Source organism: Nicrophorus vespilloides, unplaced genomic scaffold, assembly GCF_001412225.1.
Source record: "Nicrophorus vespilloides isolate i.1.1-1 unplaced genomic scaffold, Nicve_v1.0, whole genome shotgun sequence".
NCBI lineage: Eukaryota > Metazoa > Arthropoda > Insecta > Coleoptera > Silphidae > Nicrophorus > Nicrophorus vespilloides.
In genome coordinates, this window is record NW_017096594.1 from 14,084 (window position 1) to 39,519 (window position 25,436).

Consider the following 25,436-nt stretch of genomic DNA (forward strand, 5'->3'; position numbering starts at 1 on the left):
TAGAAGATTGTTTGTAACATTTTGTATAATAAATAAAGAAGATTGCAGAAACATCATTAAAATTTAAAAAGTTTGTTTTATGTGCACAGTTTGTAAGTTTTTACTGCCTCATGTTCCATGCATTATAATGAAACTATCAGAAAGGTATAACAACAACCCTAAAAACATGCATAATAAAATCCGATCCGTTTCATATTAAATACTTTGTAAATAAAGTTTGATCAGAGTTATATAATTCAAGAAATTCCTATTAGTTATAAATTTTTATTATTACAAAAAAAGGACATTTAATTAGTGTTGAAAATAAAATGAATTAAGTAGAGAATATTGTTAAAAAAAATTAAGTAAAAGTCTACAAAAACTAAGTGTTTAATATATGCAACTTCATACACACATCTCCATATTTATTGCATATGATGAACACAGATTTATTTTTGGTAATGGTACAAATCTCTAATAGTAACCTTAATTATATAACAATAAAGTGTTATGTTAATAAATACTTATAATATTATTAATATGAAATTTATTTCTAAGGAAGTTTCCAAGGATTAACTGTAATAAATTATAACGAATATAGCTGTTCTTCAGCAACAGTTGCATTGCCAACAGAATAACAAATAAGTAACCGACTCTAAGCAAGACACTCATCGGAATATCATTTTTGTCTTCTATATTTAACATTTTTATGTTTGGATAATTCGATCCTTTCGCCCAAGTTTTTGTTTGTTTTTGTTTTGGTTTGTCTGTTTTGTTTCCTACTGTTGTGTTTTGTTTGTCGGTGAGTTACAATTTTTGTAGGAAAAATCGCTGTTCAGCTTACACTAAAAAAAGAAGAGGTGTAGATTCACCTTTTTACCTGCAATTTTCATACATGACTAACTAGATTAGAATTTAATTAGTAATTAACACATATTGCCTTAAGCTCTACGTTTTGTAGAGCTCTCAACAATCTGTGTTTACATACAATCACTTTGTTTTTGATCTAATCAATTGAAATAGATTATCTATTTTGATAGGAACAAAGGTAATTGTTGTTTTGTATCACTGGATGTTGTTTAACTATAAATTCTGGGTTTGTTTGTAATTGTGGAATTCTTGTTTTAGTGATGCCTACTCAAAGAGAAATCAGGGCTAAGATAGCCTACAATGGGGAGATTTTTATAACTTATGTGAAGCAGGATATAACACTGGATGAGCTGCAATCCGAGATGAGGGATATATGCAGGTTTCCTTTGGATCAGGAATTCACCATGAAGTGGGTGGATGATGAGGGGGATCCATGCACAATGTCATCCCAAATTGAATTGGATGAAGCTATTCGGCTGTACGAGATCAATCATGAATCTGAGCTCATCATGCATGGTGAGTTACCTTTTGGATAAACAAAATAAGAATGATCCATTAGCATATTGTAATAACTCATAATATTTCTTTTCAACATAACTTACCTGATCAGGAAAGTGCTTAAGATAAAAACCTGTAGTTAATAATTAATGTGAGCGTTTTTATTTTCGGAAATGAACCGTTTTGGCGCAATAAACAGTCTGGACTGTGATTTATTTGCAGCAGTAACGAAATGTCAGCGTGAGATTAGAGTCATTTCTGTGAGTGCATACATTTTTACAAGAAACCATTATCATAATCTGCTGCATGATGGAGTGTAGCGGTACGAAAGTGTATAAATAAGTCTACGCGGAAACAATTTTTCTTTTGGTAACACGCGATCATTTTCGTACACACAAAAGCCACGAAATTATGTGTATTAAAAGGGCCGAAAAGAACTCGAAGGGTTGAATTCTAATAACAACACGGAAGCATATTTTTTTTACTTTATGCTTTATGTACGTAATTGTGAATGGACATAAAATGGAACGAGTAATTTGCTTATGAAAATCTCACCCCCCTTGAGGCATTGCCCCGTAATAAACTGGCGTTGCATAATGTACAGGCGTGACGTAATATTGGAACTCATCAGGACGGACGACCCCTCCATTCTCATCGGGGGCGCTTATTAAATTTTCAATATTGCAGCGCAGATTGATTACGATGGGGGAATTAATTTTCGAGGCTCTCGCAGTAAAAACACACAAAAGCCCCCAAAAATACACTCCATTAATTAAGATTGATTGGAAAGTTCTCTGTTAATTTCGTTATAAACAACATAGGGGTGGATTTATAAGCGAAATATATATTTTTTTTTTCCTTATGTTTTACTTATTAATTCCAAGAATTTGATAAATTGCAACCCTCATAATAATATTTCCATTCATTTCAACGCTACGATAATTTTATTATGCAATAATTCAAACGAGAACACATAGTTTGAAGTAAATAAGCTTATAAAGTTTAGAAGAAATTTGTGAATTATTTACAATTTTTACTTGATTTTAACCATGATTATACCATGAAAGTAAAACTATAGTATCAATAAAGGATTTCCTCTTTATATATATACTCCTAAACACATTGTTATGATATAATGTTTCAGATTTGACAATTAGAACATAACAGTTAAAAAAGTTTGTATTGATTTAATAATTATAAAAAGTATAAAATATCGATGTTCATTGAGAATATTTGACAAGCAAAGTGCACTACTGGTTATACTTGAATGGCGTACTGGAACCTACTTCCAACTTGGTACAAGTAGAATGCTTTTCTACTAGAACGGAGATGGTTTGTTTGAGTATTGATATAACAGACATTTGCACGTATTTCACGGTTGAAGAACTTCCTAGTTAAAAAGGAAACTAAAAGCCAGAGAATAACGGTGTCTGCATTAGTAATACCAATAATTTTATTACAATTTTCTACATGGAGTAAATACAAATTTATTTATTTATAAACGCTATATGATAAGTTGTACTTAATTTGTGATTTATTTATATATATTTAAGAAATTTTTAAATTTATTAAATATTCTGTATTTGACACAAACATTTGAGCCAATATTTCTGAGCTAATTTAAAATTTTGCGGTAGAATACAACATCTGGTGAAGAACAAACCACAATGGCTCTTTGCCACGAATACTACTTCAACCAATATCTTCTTTATACACTTGCAACGCAACATTGGTGCATTGGAATCATTCCAAACACTTGCAGATCTCTGTATCGAGGACAATTTATTTGACAAACGTCCCTGTAACATGTCATAACCATTTATTAACTGCAAACATCTCGCCTTGACTTAGTCTTGGTATACGTTAATAAAAATATAAATATTCTTTATAATTTACTAATATTTCTTAATAAATTTGTCAAATAAGTTAACTACCACAAATATTTTCTGCAATTGATGAATACGCATTGCTATTGTGATCAATAGTCAATTAGAAGGAACATTTTCAAGAAATTACAAGTTTATTCGAAAATCAATTAGTAATATTATTATAATTTACATTATAATCAATATGATGCTTCAAAAACCATAGATTATCTGAACTATATATAGAATTACCCACATTTTGAATTATAAATACGCCTTAGTAAAAGGGATTCAGGAACGGTGAATAATGATCACCTTGACTGATTCAGAGACCATTGTTTTCCGATATTATATTTCACTCATTGTGATACACAACTATGCGTATATTTATTACACAATTTATCCTGTTTTATATAGTAAATAAGATATCAAGTTTACAATATTGATAAATCTTTTGATATTATAGTATATATAAGTAATAACAGTTTGTTTAATATTATGAAATATTTTAATATTAAATGCGCAGCGTGAGGTACACGCTACTCTGATATTTATCAAATCGGGAAAAGTTCTGAAAGTTACACGTTTATTCATAAAGATATAATTTTGATGTAATTGTATATTTTCCCTAAATGTAATAAAAAACGTTTTTTATTTTAATTATATGAAAATATATAATAATTAGTAGCAGGAAATGTTTGATTAAAAAAGTTAAACAACGTTTGTCACGATTACTATTTGGATGGGTTAACCTTTATTAACTCAGGGTAAATACTCTGTTTGAATGGGGGCGATTTATTAAATTCTTCACACCACGCACACCAAATTCAATCGTGAGTATTAGAATGTATTCGTACTTTATACTAGAACTACCTATCTTTTGAAATTACTTCTATTAGTATATCATAAGTATTAATATATTGGTTTACTATCATTTACATTAGTTTCAAAAAAAGTTATATAATATATTCAGATTTAAACATTTCTATGTAATCATTGGTCAAACAATACAAGAACCTTGAATATTCAAAATAAAATCGAAAATCTACTAATTTATAGTTAACTTATGACAAAATCAAAATAATAAGAATTTGTTCGAGAAATACAAGAGTTAATTTAAAATTGATAAATGATAGTTTTAAACAAAATATGTCTGGATCAGTAGTTTTCTGTATAATCTTATTGATCAAACAAATCACGTTGATATAGAATCAACAATATATGAAAAATCTAGATTTCCCAAGTTACAATTCATAACTTATAAATAATACTAGAGTCGAAAATGCATGAATTAAGTTTAATTTTAATCTAATGTTTGATTAAAATTTTCTACGTTAATTTGTTGATATTGTGGTCCATGTTTGTGCTGACTATGGTACATGCATAAAATGAATAAAGTTGGGGTATATTGCTGGAACATAATAATATTACTGGTATAAATATGTTTTGCAATTTTGAAACATTGGTCAACGTGTAATTCGTTTGGCCGTGGACCATTTTTTGTTTGAACTGTGAGTGTATGTATGTAGGAATCACGGTAGAGTTCTAATCTAAAAAGTAGGGTCTCTCCTCGTGTGAGGAGGGTGTTCCTATCGATTTCGCGCCCGGCCTTCCGGCGAGTCGCGACGCCGTTGCCAGATGTTTGGCGCGTCGCGACGTCCGCGCATTATCCGCACGGCGCCGAGCCGCATACAAAACCAGGCGACGCTCGCCAGTATTCATTCATTTCCAGTAGCATTTGCCCTCCGATATCGAAATAATTCCATCAGAGTAGTTAACAGAAAGAAAGAGTAACGACACCCTTCCTCTACGCAAAAAGTAAAAGCAAAGTTGATCCGTGCTTTGACTCGAATGTGGTTTGGAATTGATGAAAACTGAGAGTTCCTCTGGCACGAACGAACGTCTTCTTGAATTAGACTTCCCGATTAATTTATCCGGCATCTTCCTGGGAACTTTGTAATGAATTGATCGCACAAGACAGTAGGTGTAGAGAAAAGTTTCTTTGCCATGGCTTGGGGATACTGGAGTGCAACTACTGTGAGCGACAGGGGCAGGAGTCCGAGGAGGAACCAAAATGGTTCGACGCCGCAGACGGTGCCCGTTACAGAAGATCGGCCCGCCGTAAGCCAAAGCTACAGCTCCGGCGGAGGTGGTGGAAGCAATGCTAACATCACCAACGTCAGTATGCAGCACCTAGGTGAACAACAACAACAACATCAGCAGCATCATCAACAAGCTGGCAGCATCGAGTTCGAGGTCGAGCCAAGCCTGTCTAGGCGGCCGTCGCTCGACCTCAGCATCGGAGGTCCTCAGGGATCCTTAGCTGGGATCCTGTGCGCTGCCCACGGCTCCAGGTCCGGCACACTTTCCGCCGGTAATACCTTAACTAGAACCGGCAGCAGACATACAGCTATCAGTAGCGTCGATTATGCCGTACCCCATCACATGCATCCCCATCACCATCATGCAGCTTACGTTGAATATCATCAGACTCAGCTCAGTTTCTCAGACGACGATTCCAGCTCCGAGCCTGGCTATGCCACAGGTAAATTCCTTCTCTCAATCTTTCGTAAACGCCCCTTCAGGTTTCTCAACAAATATAGAGGACTTCTTTCGCACACCGCCTATCAAACTCTTCAATTCTAAAACTACCTATGATAATAACCTTACTATAAATAGTTTTGTTAGCATATTTTTAAACTAACGCATTTTTTACAAAACACAGCTAATGCATATAACATATGATACATTATACAAAGCGCAACTTATTTGAAATAAATTCATTTAGAATTTCAGCTATTCCATATACCATGTACAGATATTTTGCAGTAGATTTTAGAAATATGAAGTTTGTATTGGATTATACTCGACTATCGATCTCAAGGTGTGCAGTTAGAATGGCTTTACAATTATAACACTGCGGTTTCCCATCCATTGTAGTAAATAACCAGAGACGCTAATCTAGTTGAATATATATCAAGTCTCAAACGAGTTGAATGTTATATAAACGTATTGATTAAACGAAAGGTTTACATACATAAATTCATTGAAATTATTTACCCGAAAATAATTGTTACATTAATTTCTATTTATATATCAAAATACTGAAAATTGAAATACGTAATGTAAAATTATTTCGTGATTGCATTGATTCCATTCATTTCCATTAAAAACCAATTGAATTTTATTGTTTTATATCAATAGTATTTATAAAATCAATATAAGTGGGAATATCTTCTGACATAAAGGTGAATCATGAAATATTTTCCAAATCTATTCACCTTTCAGTCAGTACACACGCAAAATAAATAAAATAGAAACTAATGTTGTTCACTCAATGTATATACCAATATTAAATATGTATTCTATACTACTTCCCTTTCTCTACATTGTCCTAGGTTATACCATGATATGATTAAATAGTAGTAAAACTGTATTTATTAGCTGTCACATTTAACTGAAAGACGCAAACTTTCCTAACATAAACTTAGATAATTTCTTTCATTATTTACAAGTAATTCATAAATAAGAACCAATAAATTTTAATATTTATATTGTTCTATTAATATCGTTACTAACAATTTATGGATCTAACATGATTACAACTGAAATTCTAAAATATAACAATGATTGGAAATTTTCTATTTGTTACGAGTACTTAATATGTATCAGCTTAGAAAAGTTAATTTATAATACAGAAATAGGATAATCCTTGGATTAATGACTAGTGTTTATCCACTCGGAATGGATAGACAATCTTTTGAAATTGAGACGATTTGTTAGAATAACAAATCTTTGCACTAAATATATTCATTAATCAACTAGTAATTAATTTTTGCAAAAAATATTTTTATATTCCTATTTGATGGACGAAGATAAATTATTACATATGATGATGGGAACTTAATTGGTATCTTCTTAATGATGATAATATTTACTCTGCGATAATATTCAATATATATATAATCAACAAAGTATACACGAAGTTATTCAAGATACAATATTCTTAATTGTAATATTACTTAAAGAGAATAAGTCGTAGTATACAATTGACTCCGAGAACGTTTCCAATTTATCGCCGTTTCCCTCATTTCAATCAAGCTTCGATTCAATCAACTAGAGTGTGTTATAGACACAGTTACACAATAGTTTTGATTCGTCAGTATTTCTCTAATCGGAATCATTAAAGGCAACTGCGTTTTATTTTAGAAACAAATGAGACAATTATTTACTGTCATCTCACAAATGTAATGATCACATTTACATTGATTTATATTCTTTAATAAAAGACAAAACATTCAATTTATTTTTTTCTTTCGTGAAATTAAATAATAGCAATATTATGTGTATTTAATGATAATCTTCATTTGCTAGATATAATTAACTTATAATAGACTAACAAGTTTAATTATAGTTATACCAGTTTTATGGTTTCTCTGAAAGACAGTCTTGTTTTTTTGATAGACACGTCTTTCTAAATTATTTTCTCATATGTGTTTACATTTACATTAAACTGGTAATAATGTTTGTTAGAAATTTCTCTACTTAAGTGGCCAATGTCCACAATTAGTTTATGTAACAAATAGTTAGTAACGAGTTGATTCACATGTTGCTTAAGGGAATGCATGCCGCCGTTTTCATGAATTTGCAGTAGTTTAAAAACGATTACAGTCGGCTTCTGCAGCAAATTATCTATGTTATACAGAAGTCATTGCATTTGATCACCTATTCACAGCTTGCTTAACTATAAGCAAACTAAAGTTAAACTATGGATTTTCAGATTTAAAACCGGTAATTATACCAAATTATTAAGTATTTTAACCATGAATATATTATATTGAAGCGACGACAGCCAAAGTTTGTGAAGTGCCAGAGCTCGTTTATCATAATCGGCGCGGCGCGACTTAATCTTAGTTTCCCCTAAATATATAATTTCGCTCGAAAACCGCCGGACTCTTTTGCAGCTACTCCAAGTGGCTTTCAAAGCTCCCCTAATTACGGAACTCTTACGTAACGGGGTCTGTCGGTGGCGGAGCAGCTCACGGCTGCCGAGAATCGCGTTTTTTAATTGCTGCACAAATTACGGCTGCGAGGATGTGAATATTTCAATTACACAAGGATTGCATTAATCGCGGTGGTCGGCTGTAATCAGCCGAAGTACAAGCTTTTAGGTCGTCTCCTGAAGGATCGAATAAAGATAAATGGGATATGTATGCGGCTTTCGACCCGTTCCGTGCAAATAATTTATTGAAAGCCAACCCCCTAAACGCACGAACCTTTGGAATTGGAGAAGGGCTAGGGCGTTGACGGTGCTTATAAACTATTCCCTAGATAGTGCACAAGAAAGGAAACAAAAAAAAATAAACAGAGAAAGTTTCGCTTAAGCTCTTGACAATTTTTTTGCAATAGTTGCAATTCTTGTATAGTTTATCCTCGGGATTGTTTTGGAATTAAATGAAATGGCCGCGTTTTCCCAATTCTCGAGGATTCCCAGCGGTTTCAAAACTCTTCATGATTTCATGTTTTATCCTTACGACTGGCAACGTAAGTGTTAAGTTTCCGCTCAAGGTTCAGACTTTTAAACTTTTATTAATTGCTCGAGCAATGCAATCCCATTAAAACGTCACGTTAAATTGAAATACGCTTCCATCAGAAAAACCACGTTAAAGTGGCATTAATCTTAAATATTCAGATGGGTGCGAATTGCTCGGAATCATTACCGAGGCGATACTTTAATGTTTCCAACGTTGCTCGCCCGGAGTGGTCTTACCTACTAAATCAAGAGCGTACGTGACGAAACGGATGTCTTGCAAATAATCACCTTCGTAAAATGAAGGAACAAAAGAGTTGAGTGCCTCAAGTACTATCCTATGATAGTCCTTGTTATTTAATAGCGACAATAGATCCGTCGTAGTGTTAAGCTCGAAACAATAACAAATATATCCACATAACTTCGAGCGCAGCACGAAACTGGAGTGTGTGCTTGAATTAAAAATTACTGCACGTTGTTTGTTGCGGCGTGCACGGAGTGAGCGAATCCGGTAATTTATGCGATTAACATATCAAACAGGGAATGATTGAAAACCGAAGATTGCGAATTGAATAAATCCAGATTAATGCGTTCCTCAGGTTCGCAATTTGCTTCCTCTTGTTCTTGTTACGTTCCCCATCTCTGATTTACATTTCTTTGCTGTCTCTGCGACGATGTTTCTTCGACTTTTGAGGAGTATCGATTCGATGTAAAAGGTTTTTCAGGAAAAATACCGCAACGACTCCGAGCGGAAAATATACTTTGCTTCCGCGTCGAGTGCAACTTTGAATGCAACACATCCTCCGGCTTTAGACCTTTCTTTTTTTAAATTTTTTCTTCCATAAATATACGAATATAAATATTGCTTTAACTATGGTTTGGTTCAAGCTACAATTATTCTACAAATGTCATCATCTTTATTAATTATCTTCACTTTTAGCTTCGTAGTTTAAACATAAGCTGAAATTTATCGGAAGAAATTCATTGATATTGAAATTCTTTTCAAGCGTCAAAAATGACTTTCTGAACGATTATTTTACGACGTCCTCTTCCGCTCACTTGAAGATAGAACCGATTTCATGATTCACCAATAAAAATAAATACGAATAATTCGATTAGATACGACGTGGGATTAGGTGACAAGTTAACCAAGAATAGACGTAATCTTAAGGGACAAGCAAATAGTAGACATAAAATATTTTACAGTTATCCGAACCGCGAATGAAATTCCATATAGGTTTTTGCTTTAATTAAAAAAAAAACAACTAGTAAATAAAAAGGATATAATAAAAGTGTATTGCAGTTTGCGTTACAGCTACGTTTTATTACGTTGTTAAAACGAAAAATAAAATATAAACGTGGCGATTTTATTTTTCAAAGCAAATATAATCGAATTTCATTTTTGTTATCTTTGCGAATCCGCATTATTTTTGTAACTAAAAACAAATAATTATTTCACTTGTGTGTAATATCTCGGCCTTAATCGCCTTGGATCTCACGAGAGGCACTTATCAGCTTAGTTGTTTAACAGTTGTCGTGGTGTGAGGTTTGTTTTCCAAGAGAATGAGGTGTCGCCGTTCATAAACTAGTTTCCATTGTAATATCTCTTACATCAAGGAATTTAAAGCACGCAAATTACAAGGTTCGTGTAAATTCTATAAAAAAAATAAAATAAACTGGATGAGAGATGGGTTTGTATTTTTTTTCTCTTCTTCGAAGGATGAAATTTTTGTAAACGTCAAACGCAAATTGCCACCAATCAATTGCTTTATGCGGTTTTCCTTCTGTCCTTGCATTACATTCACCCCATTAATTGCTATTCAAATTAAAATCTGTACTTTCTTTTTGTCTTCGACGAGAACAAAAGCGAAACTTCCAAACTTTGCCGCACATCTTTTCATTTTTCATACATATATTTTTTTTTTTAACTTATTGCAGAAAACTTAATTTCGCTATCGTTTAAATACTGTCCCGGAAATTAAACGTGACGCCGCGTCCCATTAACTTTCCAAATTAAATCATCCTCACCAGAAAATGTTCCCTCCAGCACAGAAATTAAACAGTTTTCGGTACGTCATTTCTGTCCGCAAAATTAATTAGTTTTTACCGAGTTTTTTTTTACTTCACCTAGTCACGTAATAATGCAATTTTCTTTGTGTTTCGATCGATTCCATTACTTTTTTTGCTTCATAAATATATTTATTTGCCATCTGAATTAGAAGTTGTGACTTGCTTTGTACAGTTGCGACAAGGCCGAATGGAAAAATTTAATAATCGCTTACATCCTTTACACATTTTCTTTTCTACAATTTGCGGCAGCGCAATAACTCATAAATGCAGCGTTATCCAATAATCTACTTTGAAAAATCACTTTAACCTACATTTATACAAGCGAAGATTATGTTTAACGACCCATTACCAAAGTAACGGACCGATTATACTTAACGTATCTATGCTACCTACCTACCTTCAATGTAACAGAGGGAATATTAAAGAAGCAAATTCTTTACAAATTCATTCATTTCTATTTTTCTTTCATATGTTGGACATTAAGTTAAATGTAATCTTAATGTCATATATTCATTTCTTACAGTGTTTTTCTATTGGAAATCTTAATTATAGAAAGAACATATTTAATTTGCTGAATGAAAATTGAAAGATTCTTAACATGTAAAATTGAAATACAGCAGTACTTCGCATAGTCCTGCTTGGATCAGTTCGGATTCTTTTGCCCGTAAATTTCTAAACAAACTAAATTTTATCTGTATATAAACAATTTCAAAACAAATTAAATTTTAGTTTATTTATTAACTAAAATGAAAACTTAATTTCATATATACATTTCTTACATTTTGTCTATTGGAAATCTTAATAATAGAAAGATATAAACAACCAACAAATACATAAACATAAGTTCATTACAACATATTTAATTTACTGAATGAAAATTAGAAGATTCTTAACATACAAAATTTCACTTTGGGTATTAAGTATAATGGAAACTTAATTTCATATATTAATTTCTTACATTTTTTCTATTGGAAAACTTAATAATATAAAGATATAAAAACCTACTTGTATATAAACATAATTGTATTAGAACATATTTAATTTGTTCAATGAAAAATGGAAGATTCTTAACATGCAAAATTGAAATACAGCAATACCTCGCATAGTCCTGCTTCGATCAGTTTGCATTCTCTATTGCCAATAAATTTGTAAATTTCAAAACAAACTAAGTTAGTTGAGAAGTTGAGTTATTTTGTGTGGTTTCAAATTCCTCCAACAGTCCGGATTATTGGCGAAACAGAACTATGCGAAGTATTGCTATGTAATATCTTAGTTTCAACTTAATAAAACAGTATAAAGATCAGAATAAGTCTTATAATCAAGTATATATTTTGATCGGTTTCGAATTCCTCGAACAGACCGGATTATTGGCGAAACTGATTATCCGGACTATGCGAAGTATTGCTATATAATATCTTAGTTTCAACTTAATTCTCATTTGTATTATAAAACTTATATAAAATTAAAACAAATCATGAACAAAACAGTATAATTGTAACAATTCTTGTTTATTTTTTGTTGAAAGATAAATATTTTCAGGATAAACGTGAATTGTGAACGGTTAATTGAATGCAGAATTTTTAATTGTGCTAGGATTTCAGAAGCGAATAACAAAAAAATGAGGAACGTGATTCGAAATAAAACAACGTTCAATTGATCGCCATTACAATTCCTAGCACGGAATATCGTTTTTAATTAAATCCGGACACATACATGCATCGATGCTGCTATTGAACCGTTGCTGGTAGACAGGAATAAACAGAAATTAAAGCGTGAGTCGATGAATGAAAAAAACTGGATATTCATAAACAAATAATAACAAAAAGAAAATCAAATCCTTAATACACTTCCGTTTTCTGTGTGTACATTCGTGAAGCAGGGTGTGTTTTGAATGAAGTAGGGAAAATTTCGTGTGGCTCTGGTATTGATTGCGGAGTTGGTTCCACTTTTTTTTTCTTTCCTTCGAGTTTTCCGCAAGACGATGATCATCCATTTTTTGCTTTCTTACTGCAATTCGTCCAATTTGGTTTGAGTCACTTGAGTTTTGAGTTATCTGCATATTAAGGGAAATTTCCAAACCAATTGAATCGATAAATCCAATTATAATTTAATATCAAAAAGTACTCAACTTTAGGATTATTTTCAATAAAAAATAATAATACTTATTATATATTTAATTTGACGTTGTTAATATTTCATAATTTTATAACATTAAATGATGTTTATGAAACATTTACTTTAACAACTCATTAAGATTATCTTGTCAGCGCACTTTACGCAACTATTTGCAATTAACGTGTCACAATGTTTTCGTTATTTATCAAAATAAACAGGTCTTACTGATGCACGTTTAGAACTGAAATTTTACGAATTTAATCTTTACTATTACTCAAACTCAATAGTATTTATCTAAATATTTACGGAAAGGCCTTCTGTTGCTATGATTCATTTAGTATAAGCAGAATTCGTAATACATTATGGATTAATTATCAGTTAAAATGTTTCATTCATCATTGATTGTCAGTCATACCAATTAATATACCACGACTTACGAACTAGTTCCGTTCCAAAGGGTCGTTCGTAAGTCGAATTTGTTCGTAAGTCAGGAGAATTTAAAAAAATTCATAATATACTTATCTTTCCACACTTTATTATGGTTTTTACTTTTATATATGTTAAATTCCGCATCAATTTGAAAAAATTGATTAAAATAAACAAAATACTTACAAATAATTTTCATCACAATTATTTAATAAAAAAAACGACAAAAGAAACAAATGTTACAAAAATGCATAAAATTATCAAATTTTGTTTGGACACTTAATTTTTTATCACTGTATATCTCCTTAGTAAGAGCTTTTAGAATTTTGTTCGTAAGTCCGGGAGTTCGCAAGTCAGGTAATGCCTGTATTCATTTGACAGTACTACAATTTTACCTACATCTATGATAACCAATAGTAGTACACCTGTCACACTTACTTGTCACTTGTCAAACATAGTTTGGGTGGACCTTTATATAAGTTATTTAGCTTTTATTTTAAATATGACTTTTAACAAATTATTAATAATTGTAAATCTATTAATTAGAAGGTTTATCTATTGATCGACCATTAACAACATTCAGATTTGTGTTTTACTTTAACAAATCGTTTTCAATGTGCAAAATTCATTCATGAATTTCATTGATAAAAATTCAATAATTTTATTCTTAAAACATCTGAAAGCCATTTTTCGATATGTTTCAACTTTAATTATAAAATTAAAAATTAATTAAATTAACAGTAATAAATGTTAGATTAAATATGAAATATTTGTCAACGTTTTTTCCAACAAACAACGTCGGTTTATATCTACGTGCGACCGCAAGACTTTATCAAATGTAAAATATTAACTGTAAATGTTTTTAAAATGAATTTCGAGAAGTTTACAAGTGTTTTAATGAGTAAGTAAGAAATAATTAGGTCTCTCGTCTTTAAACATACAAATAGGTCTTAGCTAATAATGCGCTTGCGAAAAATCCCGGTTATTGATAATGTACGAGACTCTTATCTTATCACAGTATCAGATAAATGCAAGATAAACGAAATCCCTGTTTAAAAGTCTCTCCAGCCCCGCAGAGTTGCACGGAACGCACAGGGCGCATCGAAAATTATTGGATGGTTAGTGATCAAAGTGTGTGCGCGTTTTGAGGATGCTGTGAATAAGTAAGAAGGTGTACGTGATAAGAAGGATGAGTCTGTGGACGGAGATGTGCGAAGCGGCCGTTCTTTATGGCTATCAAACATCGTTCTCTGGCGATCTATCTGCCGTTTTGGCAAACCTCAAAGGTCAGTAGTTCACGCGCCAAAAAGAACAAATTTTCTGATTTACGTGAAGACTGGAACTACCCTAATAAATCTCCACACAGAAAATGCTGGGAACCTCGCACGACGTTTTTTTTATATATTTCCAACATCCTTTTGGTTTGTTTTACGGTCGAGGCTAATGCAGTTTCCGTTTAATTCCTACATCAAAAAAACTTCTTCGCAATTTATCGCCTTTTACTATTTGTATAATAGCATTATTTTATTTGAAAAAAAATATACTTATACCCGTCAAAACTTCATTAGGTATGCGCTGCATTATTTACTTTGAAAAGTCGTTCGGGATTCGAAACTGGTGCGCATGAAGCTTTCCAAGAAGCAGAAGCAAACTGGTTGCTGGATTTGCCCCATGTTTATTTCGCCTTCGAGGCAATTAAACTCCTTGGTACCGTAATCCTCCAAGCAAATATGCTATGAAGCATTGTTATTACTGTTTTTTTTTTCCAAAAAAATAAATAAACAAGCAGGAATTAATATATGAAATAAGCGGATGATCTCGAAACAGCTCTTGATTTTCTGACGATACATCTGGTTACATAATGCGAACTTGACCCAGATTTGGTTATCGAGTTCTGTGTATGTGTTTTTCTATGCATTTCGTGTATGGGGGGCGGCTACGGTGGGATCGGCACCACGGCCATTTATATCTTTGTTGATGCACTAAAAGGCTCTATTATTCATCGCTCAAAACTTCGGGCTCCATGCAATAACTTTATCGACCCGCGGACCCTTTTAAACCCTTTCAGGACGATCGAAGGGCGCGGATGAAAAGTCCGCACATTACATCAACCTGATTAATCATCATCCACCCCTATTCATATAATTGAACAATTCGATATTAATAATTACCGCGCACGACGGCAACATAAATATTATACAAAATTTCTTATCTTGCGATAACCCATTTTTGATAATAGAAATAATAATATACTAAAATCTGTATTCTTTCGGAATACTCTCCGTGTTTATTTTTTAATTTGAATGCATACACTTAGTCTGGAGTCTAGACCTACCGCAATATTTCTTTTAAAGGCTTCGTCATCAACAAACAGCAATTTCAATCATGTTTATAAACGTGAACTCTAGGTTATCTTCAGTCAACATCGTTTGTTTTTGTTGTTGCTGTTGTTCGGACCTCTTAATTAATTTTTCTGCAACGTAAACAAGTACATATTTTCATGCAATCCTTATCGATTCGAGTAATCTGCGATTAAATTCATACGAAAAATATTTTTGTCCGGTTTGTTTAAGACGACCCGAATCTTTTATAGGACATAACAAAAAACTTGTTTACCAACAAACCACTCTCTCCGCAGTTGCTGTTGTAACGTATATTCTTATCTTCAATTTACCTTTTGACTTAAAATCCGGTTTTCACTAACAACTAGATGTTTCTTATCATTGTTTTGTTATTGCGTTATGAAACTAGTATAAATTATAATTTAATATCTATTACTTTTACTTTTATTTGCAATAAACTTATATCTTTATGTATAATGAACTCATTGCACAAAGTTGATTAATAAGAAGTTTGTGATTGTATAAATTTATTAATTAGTTAAAATAGATTCGCCAGGTATTTGCTTAAAACCTTTAAACGGATTGATGCATTGTATGAAGTGCCTCACCTAGTGGCCACGTATTTTAGTTGCTAACGTATTTTATTATTCATGGTGCGAATATATTCGTCATAAGCACTACGCAATAGTTCGACCATGACGAATATATACGACATAACCACTTAAGGAGTTTATAATAGTTTTGAGTATTATCCGTTATGTAAAAACTTTTTACAAATTAAATACATGTTAATTAATATTATTGACCATTATTATAAATATTGCTGATTAGTTGCAGTTTGGTAGCTCATAAATGCGTCAAGCAATCCATGGTATTGATACTACTTGGATTATTGATATTTTGTAGTTGACGTTTGATAGCTTACAAAAGTTAAGCAATTCATAGTGCGGATACTACTTGGATTAATGACATTTTAGATGAGTAGTTGACATTTGGTAGCTTACAAAACTTAAGTCAAAGATTCTATTTTTCAAATATAATTCACACTGAAAAATAATCTAATATTTTAATCCTATTTGGAAGTCGTCAATTGGATTTTCAAAAGTTAAGCAACATTTGTTACAAAGATTGTTTACTTTGTTTTAACTTAATTCGCACAAGACTGAAGAACTTAATGATTGATTAGGAGTTTGTAGGAAATCCTAACAAAAACAATTGCAATTACAAGTACTAAGTACTGTTGATTTTGTGCTGAAATTGATTTCTGCACTGCTGCATTCAATTTCCAGTTCGTCGACTTAAAGGGCGTTCGTGTAATTTCCTTCTGTAAATAATTAAGCTTTGATCTTCGGACTCGCTCCCTTTGGATGTAATCCATTTAATTCATTAATACCGCCTGACACCCCTCGATTACCGCATTTCGATTCTATTAATAACATGTCACAGGATAGTGAGATTCTAAATGGAGATTCAATTGAGTTAAATTACGTGATACATAGAACAGTTCTGTAACTGCAATGCAGATTACTATTGTACATTAAGTATATTTAATATACAGAATGATTCAAAACAAACATTTTAATATTTTGTACAGTATAGATTTTTTTATGACTTATTTATTTTTATTTATAAATATTTGCGTCTCATGGTTAACAAATTTATGATACTAATGTTAAGAATTAATCTACATAAAAAGATGCGTCTTATAGTCATATTCTTTATATTGTTTGGAAGATACAAAATCTGCACAAAAAATTCTAATTTGTTTTCTTTACTTAAAAAGGTGCGTCTTATGTTTCGAAAGATTAGGTAATATCTAAAACTGTATTCTGAAAAAGAAACTGAAAATACAAGAACACAAATATTAGAAAATATATATGTTTTAAATATCTCAATTCTAAGTGAAAGATGCGTCCTATGGTAAGAAAAATACAATAATACTGCTTTAAATTTGTACTGTTAAAATCCTGAAAGTATTAGATTCAAAAACCTTTTTATTTTTAATATTATATGGACAACAAATGATCATTGTGTGTGCAAGGCTAATGATCCAACGTTCAATGTGTTAAATAATATTCGGTGTTAAGGCCAAAGCATGTTTGCATGCGAAACGACGAGCGAGACGTATATTTACATTTCCCCGGCTGTAGCAATTTCACAGAATATCCTGCAGTTTGTATTTTATTCGCGCTCCCAGCTAAAAGTAATAGGCCGAGTGAACAGTTTCCGAAATGTTAATAGTTTTTGTGTTTGTTATTGTTGTCACCGCAGAGAAAACAAGGACGTTCGAATCAACGATATTTTTGGCATCGAATATGATTTCCAGTTTCGCGCCACGTTCAATTTCCATTGCATTATTCATTCGAGAAATGGATCCAATAATAGAACTCGTCAATTAACAGACACACACACTCTCATACACACACACACATTGCTTGTTGGCGAATCGAAATCGTGTCACAACAACTATAGAGTTTCAATCAAATGCACAAGCGTTCCGTTTAAATTGATAATTCTCTCGACACAACATCTCTCTTCCTCAGTGTATGGAATATGTAGAGAAAAATAAAATAGCAGTGTATCACAACAATTGCGGACGCGGATCATGGTCCATGATTATAACGCGTTCTTGGAACCACGATGTTGCGTTATCAATTTTATCTGGTCCCGTTCAACGACACCACCCAGGAAACATTCTTCGACTGTTTTCACTTACTCTTCCCCTGCTTCTGTGTTTCAGTGTTTCCCAATGTACCTCCACCTGGAATGCCATGCCAAGGAGAAGATCGTAAGTATTTGATTCTTATTACATTTGAATTAACCCTACATTATCGAATATAATACGAAGAATTTGTACTCATTTTAGGCGTGTATTGAACTCGTAAAATCTTGAGTATAATACGCACAGTTCGTAGTTACTTTAGTCTTCAAAAAAATAGGGATGCGTACTGTACTCTGGTATTTTTTGTCGTAAAATCTCGAGTATAATACGCACAAATTGTACTGTTTTAACACAATAAACAAGGGTGCGTAATATACTCGAGTACTAACAACAACATTGAATAAGCACCCATACTGTTCTGACAATGATTTTTGACATAATTGTGTTTTTTTTATAATCAAATTTTGTAAAGTGTCTTCGTATTATATACAAATTTCTATTTACCAAAAAAAAAAATAAGATTTTACGGTAATACTTGTATGCGAATATATAGCCAATAATATAAACTTTGATTTGGTTTGTCTATATTTGAATGATCCAAAAATATATTATCAATCAGTAAATTTGAAATAAAAACGTAAGTGCGATGAACCATGGCTGATGTAAGCCCGTCCATCCACTGCGAGCGAGCAGATGGAAATCGTTGATTTATTACGCACATCTCATGAAGTGATCATTTCCCCATTCTATATTGATATCCGCTCGAGTAGAATGTCTCCTTCTGCTCGGTCGACATTGATCACCAATGAACTACGAAAAGGTTTAATCAGTCGATCCCAAGAAAATCTTCCGTCTTTGCCAATTTAGTTTCCATCTCGCGAATTCCATTATATCCGCAGATATTAAAGCAATAAGTTCACTTTCAATCCACAACTCATAAATATATTCCTTAGCTTTATAAAACCATCAAGAATTCAATGTTTTTTACTCTTTATACTAAAACCCGATAGGCGTCGACCTTTGATTGATACCATTTTATACAAACAGTTTTATATGTAATACTATACTTTGTATTCGTATTGGATTACGGCAATCATAGCTATTATATAATCATTGAAAACCAAGTATAAAAGTAGGAATTATCTTCCTAAATTTAACACTCCATCGAACATACACTTTTTTTATAAATACTTTCAAATAGTTATTTTTTGAACCTACTTAATCTCTTACACTGAACATATTTTATATACAAATATTTCAGTAATTACTAAAATAAAACTTACAGTATCTTATCATAGGATCGATTGGGTAAGAAATGTAAACATAAATAGATTATGGAAGTTACAAAATTACTATAAACTGCTGTAAATACAATTTCAATTAAGTCTGGATCAATCGAACTAAACTAATATCAAATAGAAAGCTTTTGTCATTGATCTGTATGATTTAAGTTGAACAGTTTATACTATTAATCAATTTGCAAAATTATGAATTTGTTACATAATTTTATTTCATATGCAGTTACGGGATATAGTTTTTATCGTTTTTACACGAGTATATAGATAAAGTTGAATCTGCTCATTGAGCCGGATGACGTTATCATTGATATTAATATTGAAATGATGTTATACATGTATAAAAAATATAATATGATGTTATATAAAGATTTTACAAGTAAACATAAAATTGTTATGAAATTTGTTGCATATTAAATATTGATTAAGGAAGTACAGAAAGTTGTTGGTTGTTTTCAATATGGTTAGTCGAATTATTATTAAGTTTTATATGAACATAAGGTCGGTGTGCATAAAATAAGTTTAGAACTTGTAAAGTGTGATAGTGTAATATTATCAAAGTTCGGCGTTTCCTGCCCAGGAAACTTATTTAATGTACACCGTTGGTCCGCATCGAAAACTTGCGGACCTTTGAGGGAAAAGGTCGATACCTTTCCAGTCTTTGCACCTAGAATTGCATGCATTCACGCCCATCAAAATCGCAGCAATAAATAAGCTCCGTATTTGTCAGCGTCTTTAAGATCTGGTTAATTAATTTCCTAGGAATCAAATATACGATACTCGACTTAGTTGTTATAAACACCGGTGTGCAGCATAAATAATGCATGTCCTCTCCGTGCTCGAATGATTTAACGCTTCAAAATAGAATCCATTAATACGTTAGCTAGATGGATCGTTTACATTTGAATGCGGTGGATGTGATGATGCAATTTACAAAACTCAATCTAAAAACTGTAAGTAATGAATTATTACCTGCATATTCATATGGTCGGAGCTTGTATAATTGCAACAGCGAAACGTGGAATAACTAATGATAATTGAGGTCCAGATGGAATAAAATAGCGTGCCCGAAATTAAGTAAATGCATGGTGGTGCGCACATTCGCAAGAAATATTTAATATGTGAACTTTCAACCTGTATAAAATGAGGACAACGTGTTCGAAAAACCCATTTCCCGATAACTTAAGTAAATTGCACCAAACTTGTTATTATTTAATGTTAGTCTGGCAATTATTTATATACTTTCTAATATTATTTATAGTTAATACAATTATTATACGAGAAAATTCATTTATATTTAATCAACTTTTGAGTTATGTGCAGTACGTGTATACTGTGATCGATCGTCTTAATATCCTCTGCATCTGCGCATGGCGTATACTGGAGTCATAAATTCAAATTAGAAATAAATTGAGTTCACAATTAGTTCGTTAAAACCAAAAAGCCTTAGTATTTACTCTTATTTTAGGTATTTATATAAAGCGCATTTTAGATTTGTATTAGACCAACAATTTCCAAACTATAAGGCACGAAAGCTTAACTGTAATTTCCATAAAATAAAGGCGTCAAGATTAGATTTCTTACTTAGTTTGGAAACCAATACATTAGACAATAGAAGTGTCATAAGTAAACATTGCTTTTGTCCATGATGATGAAGTGATGTCTTCTCAATATATAGTAAATACACATGATAGATACAAAACTTATACTGTGAAACAGCTTGGAACCAAGTTTGTTGGAGAGTCCAATATTCTGAATTGAAATAATCTTTCAGCAATGAACTGAAATTGCTCAGAAAAAATAATGTGTTTTTATATTCAAAGAACTAAAATTACTTGGGTCGTAATGGAAATGTCACGCGTTTGTGCACTAATCTGTTTTTTCCTTGTTCCTTTTCACAAGTCCACACTATCTCGACATCTGATTTATAAAACTCCTCGCTGGCTATTAATTATTTTAAGTGTTGGCAATGTAAATAACGTGTATGTACATAATTTATCTATGTTTCTCATTATTTACATGGGTATTAGCTACTACGAACATTTATAATCACTACGTACCTTTTATTTATAGTAAGCTAGATGTAGGACATGAATTTCCTTAGCATCTATAATTTTTGAAATATACGTTTTTATTTTCATTTAAAAAAAAAGTCTGTATAGAAACATTATAGTTGCATATGATTATTGATTAGATAGTGTATATATTTACTGTTGTTACAAATTTAAATGCTTAAATTTAATTTGTTGATTTTAAAAAAATGTAACATGAATTTAAAGTTTTGATTCTAGGATTGTAAATTTTACTAGAGATTTTGATTCAGATTCAATCAAGAAGATTAAGCATTTTTTTATAGAAAAGTTTCAGAATGCTATAAAATTGTTTTAAATACGATACAGACTTACAAGCATCAGTCTCTATCCGCAATTACAGTTTTGAGTAGAGTTTCAGTATTTAATGTGAGCGATGTAGGTCAAATGGTGTGGCCGTCGGGCAAAATTGCATATGCTTTGAGTTATTACGATGTATTCACTTTAGTTTCGTCTGGTGGAAGACACAAAAGACGGCGTTAACATTCTCTTAAATATTTAATATTTCTGGATTGCGGCGCGCATTTAGAATGCATATTTAAAATAGCAACTTTGAGTTTCTTTCCGGGCATGAAAAAAAGAGAATGAAAGAGCGTGAAGTATTCCCTTTTTTGCCGTATGCCTTATTTATATATATATACATTTTGGACCTCAGTCGTTTATTCTCTTGACAGATCGATGGAAGTTTAGGCAGTCATCAATTTACAAAACCATGTGCGTTGATCGCAATGGGACAATACATTTGTTCAAAAAATGTAGTACTGTTTTGAATTATGACTATATCAGGACTTATTAAGTTGTTAGGTAGCTTGAATTGAATGAAGTGGTGGTAGTTTGCAATACGATGTGTTTAATGGTACTATTGATTTCCATAGGGAGCATATACAGAAGAGGGGCGCGTCGCTGGCGCAAATTATATAGAGTCAATGGGCACATATTCCAGGCGAAGAGGTTCAACAGGGTAAGTTTTCAAGATTTAAATGATTGAGAGTTGGATGGGAATTGTGTGCGTTTGTTGCAGAGGGCATTCTGTGCTTACTGCAGGGATCGGATCTGGGGATTGGGACGGCAAGGATTTAAGTGTATTCAATGTAAGCTGTTAGTGCATAAGAAGTGTCACAAGGCTGTACAATCTCCGTGTACCAACGAATTGGTTGAGCCTGTCGTTGGTAAAGAGGATCATAATGGGGAAGCATCTGCAGTTCGAGCTTCCTCAGAATTGGTTGCCGATTATCCAGTTATACCGCCAGACGTTACCGGTGAATCGGTTCCAATCGAGGATCCATCACAGCCGGCGGATGATTTGGAGCCAGGCACCCAGAGGCAATACTCCGTGAAAGATTTTGAATTTATCCGCGTTATCGGACGCGGTTCTTACGCCAAAGTCTTGATGGTTGAGCTGAAGAAAACTCGCCGGATCTACGCCATGAAGGTTATCAAGAAGGCTTTGGTAACGGACGATGAAGATATCGATTGGGTGCAGACTGAAAAGCACGTTTTTGAAACGGCATCAAATCATCCGTTCCTCGTCGGATTGCATTCGTGTTTCCAGACGCCGTCGAGGCTCTTCTTCGTCATCGAGTTCGTCCGAGGCGGAGACTTGATGTTCCACATGCAACGTCAACGTAGATTGCCGGAAGAACACGCTCGTTTTTATGCCGCCGAGATCTCCTTGGCGCTCAACTTCTTACATTGCAAAGGAATTATTTATAGGGATTTGAAATTGGATAACGTATTATTAGATCACGAAGGGCATATTAAATTGACTGACTACGGGATGTGCAAGGAGGGGACCCGTCCCGGCGACACCACCTCGACGTTCTGCGGAACGCCCAATTACATAGCTCCAGAAATTTTGAGAGGCGAAGACTATGGATTTTCAGTGGACTGGTGGGCATTGGGAGTGTTGCTTTACGAAATGCTTGCCGGCAGATCTCCGTTCGATATCGCCGGAGCCTCCGAGAATCCTGATCAGAACACAGAGGATTTCCTCTTCCAAGTTATCCTAGAGAAGACGATCCGTATTCCGCGCTCGCTGAGCGTAAAGGCAGCAAACGTACTTAAGGGATTCTTGAATAAAAATCCGGCCGATCGACTGGGATGTCACAGCCACAACTCCTTTGTTGAGATTCAGGAACACCCGTTCTTTAAAAGCATCGATTGGGATATGGTGAGTTTTCTTTTTTTATATACACATCCATAGGACAAGGTAACAAACATTCGTGAATAGCTGGAATCGAGGAATCATCCGGTTCCGTTTCTGCCACAAACAGAAAACGTTCTCGACAATTTCGACGTTCAATTCACGTTCGAATCAGTGTCTTTCACTCCAGAGAATAAGTGAGTTTTTGTAAGCTAGCTAAAGTAGTGCATTTGAACATTGCAGCTCGAACAGAAGCAAGTCCAGCCCCCGTACAAACCCCGCTTGGATTCGGATAGAGATTTGGCTAATTTCCCGCCAGAATTTACAGATGAACCCGTACTTTTAACCCCAGACGACCCGTAAGATCTTTTTGCTTTCATTTCCCCAAATTTTCAATTACGTTATTAATCGTGTGCTTTTTCTCTTTTTTTTTATACAATAGACGTGTCATCGAGAAGATTGATCAATCCGAATTTGAGGGCTTCGAATACGTAAATCCGTTACTGATGTCTTTGGAGGACTGTGTGTGACACGACGTATTGTGTGCCCTTCATCCCAGTAATCTACCGCCTCCGCCGCCCTTACCTAGATATCCACCACCGCTTTTCCCTCCTCCGCCACCACCAGAACTTGACGACTATCTCCAAGTGGACATGCGACCCAGCAAGTCCCTACTACAGAATATATTCTGCCTTCCACTAAATTAAAAAAAGAAACATTTGATATATGATAAGTATATATCGGTACTCTTTCCCGAGCGTCGAAGCTCCTTGAAGCCTACGAATAGGAAAGAGGAGAAAAAAAAAACGTTTTTAAGTTTATGAACTTTGTTTCATATCCACTTATATGAATTTGTTATTTGCGGTTATTTTGTTTTTCTTTTGTCATTCCCAAACTATTGTTGAGTAATTTATACGGATATATATTTAATGAGAAATTCGTTAGAATCTAGAATTCAAACAAAATTCTAAATAATTATATATATTTAATATACAGACTAGGAGCCAATATTATATAAGATTATATATATATATAAATTATACATATATTATACAAAAAAAAACGAGAGATGATAATGAATATTTAATATTGGACAAAAAAAACTTTTGCACCTGTAAAACGCTGCGTAAAACAAAACTTTATTAACAATTTAGGGGCGTTGTTATTTATAAAATCTTTTGTTCTTCGATTGTTTATTGATTTTATTGACTGAGGGAAGCCCGATTTGTCGCGCCTCCCCAAAACAGTTTATATAATTTTTGGTAAATGACTATATATATATATTGTTAGCTTAGATAGTTTATTACAGAAACAAATATATATATATGAAAAAAAGTATATTATACTAATAATGCTGTTTTTAAAGAGAATGAAAAAAAACTTTGTAATTTATTGTTACAAAACGAGAAAAAGAAAATTGTAAGTATTTTCATTTCGGTATTACATTGAGGACTAAAGTATTATTTTTGACATTCCGCTATATGATTATATATGTATACACTATTGACTATTATATATTATGAACATTAAGGAATTTTGTATTCATTTTTT

The 25,436-nt window shown here is 32.8% G+C and overlaps 1 protein-coding gene across 3 annotated transcripts; it reads left to right on the top strand.

Annotated features, from left to right (window-relative positions):
• The first annotated feature begins 616 nt into the window (after positions 1 to 616).
• LOC108557483 (atypical protein kinase C) lies at positions 617 to 24,597 on the top strand. 3 transcript variants are annotated; one of them, XM_017914008.1, is made up of 7 exons: positions 617 to 781; positions 1,108 to 1,365; positions 18,436 to 18,483; positions 22,618 to 22,703; positions 22,764 to 23,912; positions 24,129 to 24,244; positions 24,328 to 24,597. In XM_017914008.1, exons 2-7 carry the CDS (start codon positions 1,110 to 1,112, stop codon positions 24,413 to 24,415), a joined length of 1,743 nt encoding a protein of 580 aa, XP_017769497.1. In that variant the 5' UTR covers positions 617 to 781; positions 1,108 to 1,109; the 3' UTR covers positions 24,416 to 24,597. The 3 variants fall into 3 exon arrangements, with proteins under 3 accessions (XP_017769497.1, XP_017769496.1, XP_017769498.1); XM_017914007.1 differs by lacking the exons at positions 617 to 781; positions 1,108 to 1,365 and adding an exon at positions 4,891 to 5,757; XM_017914009.1 differs by lacking the exons at positions 617 to 781; positions 1,108 to 1,365 and adding an exon at positions 14,516 to 14,639.
• The last annotated feature ends 839 nt before the right edge of the window (positions 24,598 to 25,436 follow it).

Excerpts from the sequence above, each read along its gene's own strand:
- LOC108557483 (XM_017914007.1), top strand. The coding sequence starts at position 5,220 with ATGGCTTGGGGATACTGGAGTGCAACTACTGTGAGCGACAGGGGCAGG. Across the intron at positions 5,758-18,435 it reads CGAGCCTGGCTATGCCACAG|TGTTTCCCAATGTACCTCCA; the intron begins GTAAATTCCTTC and ends TCTGTGTTTCAG. Across the intron at positions 24,245-24,327 it reads CTTTTAACCCCAGACGACCC|ACGTGTCATCGAGAAGATTG; the intron begins GTAAGATCTTTT and ends TTTATACAATAG.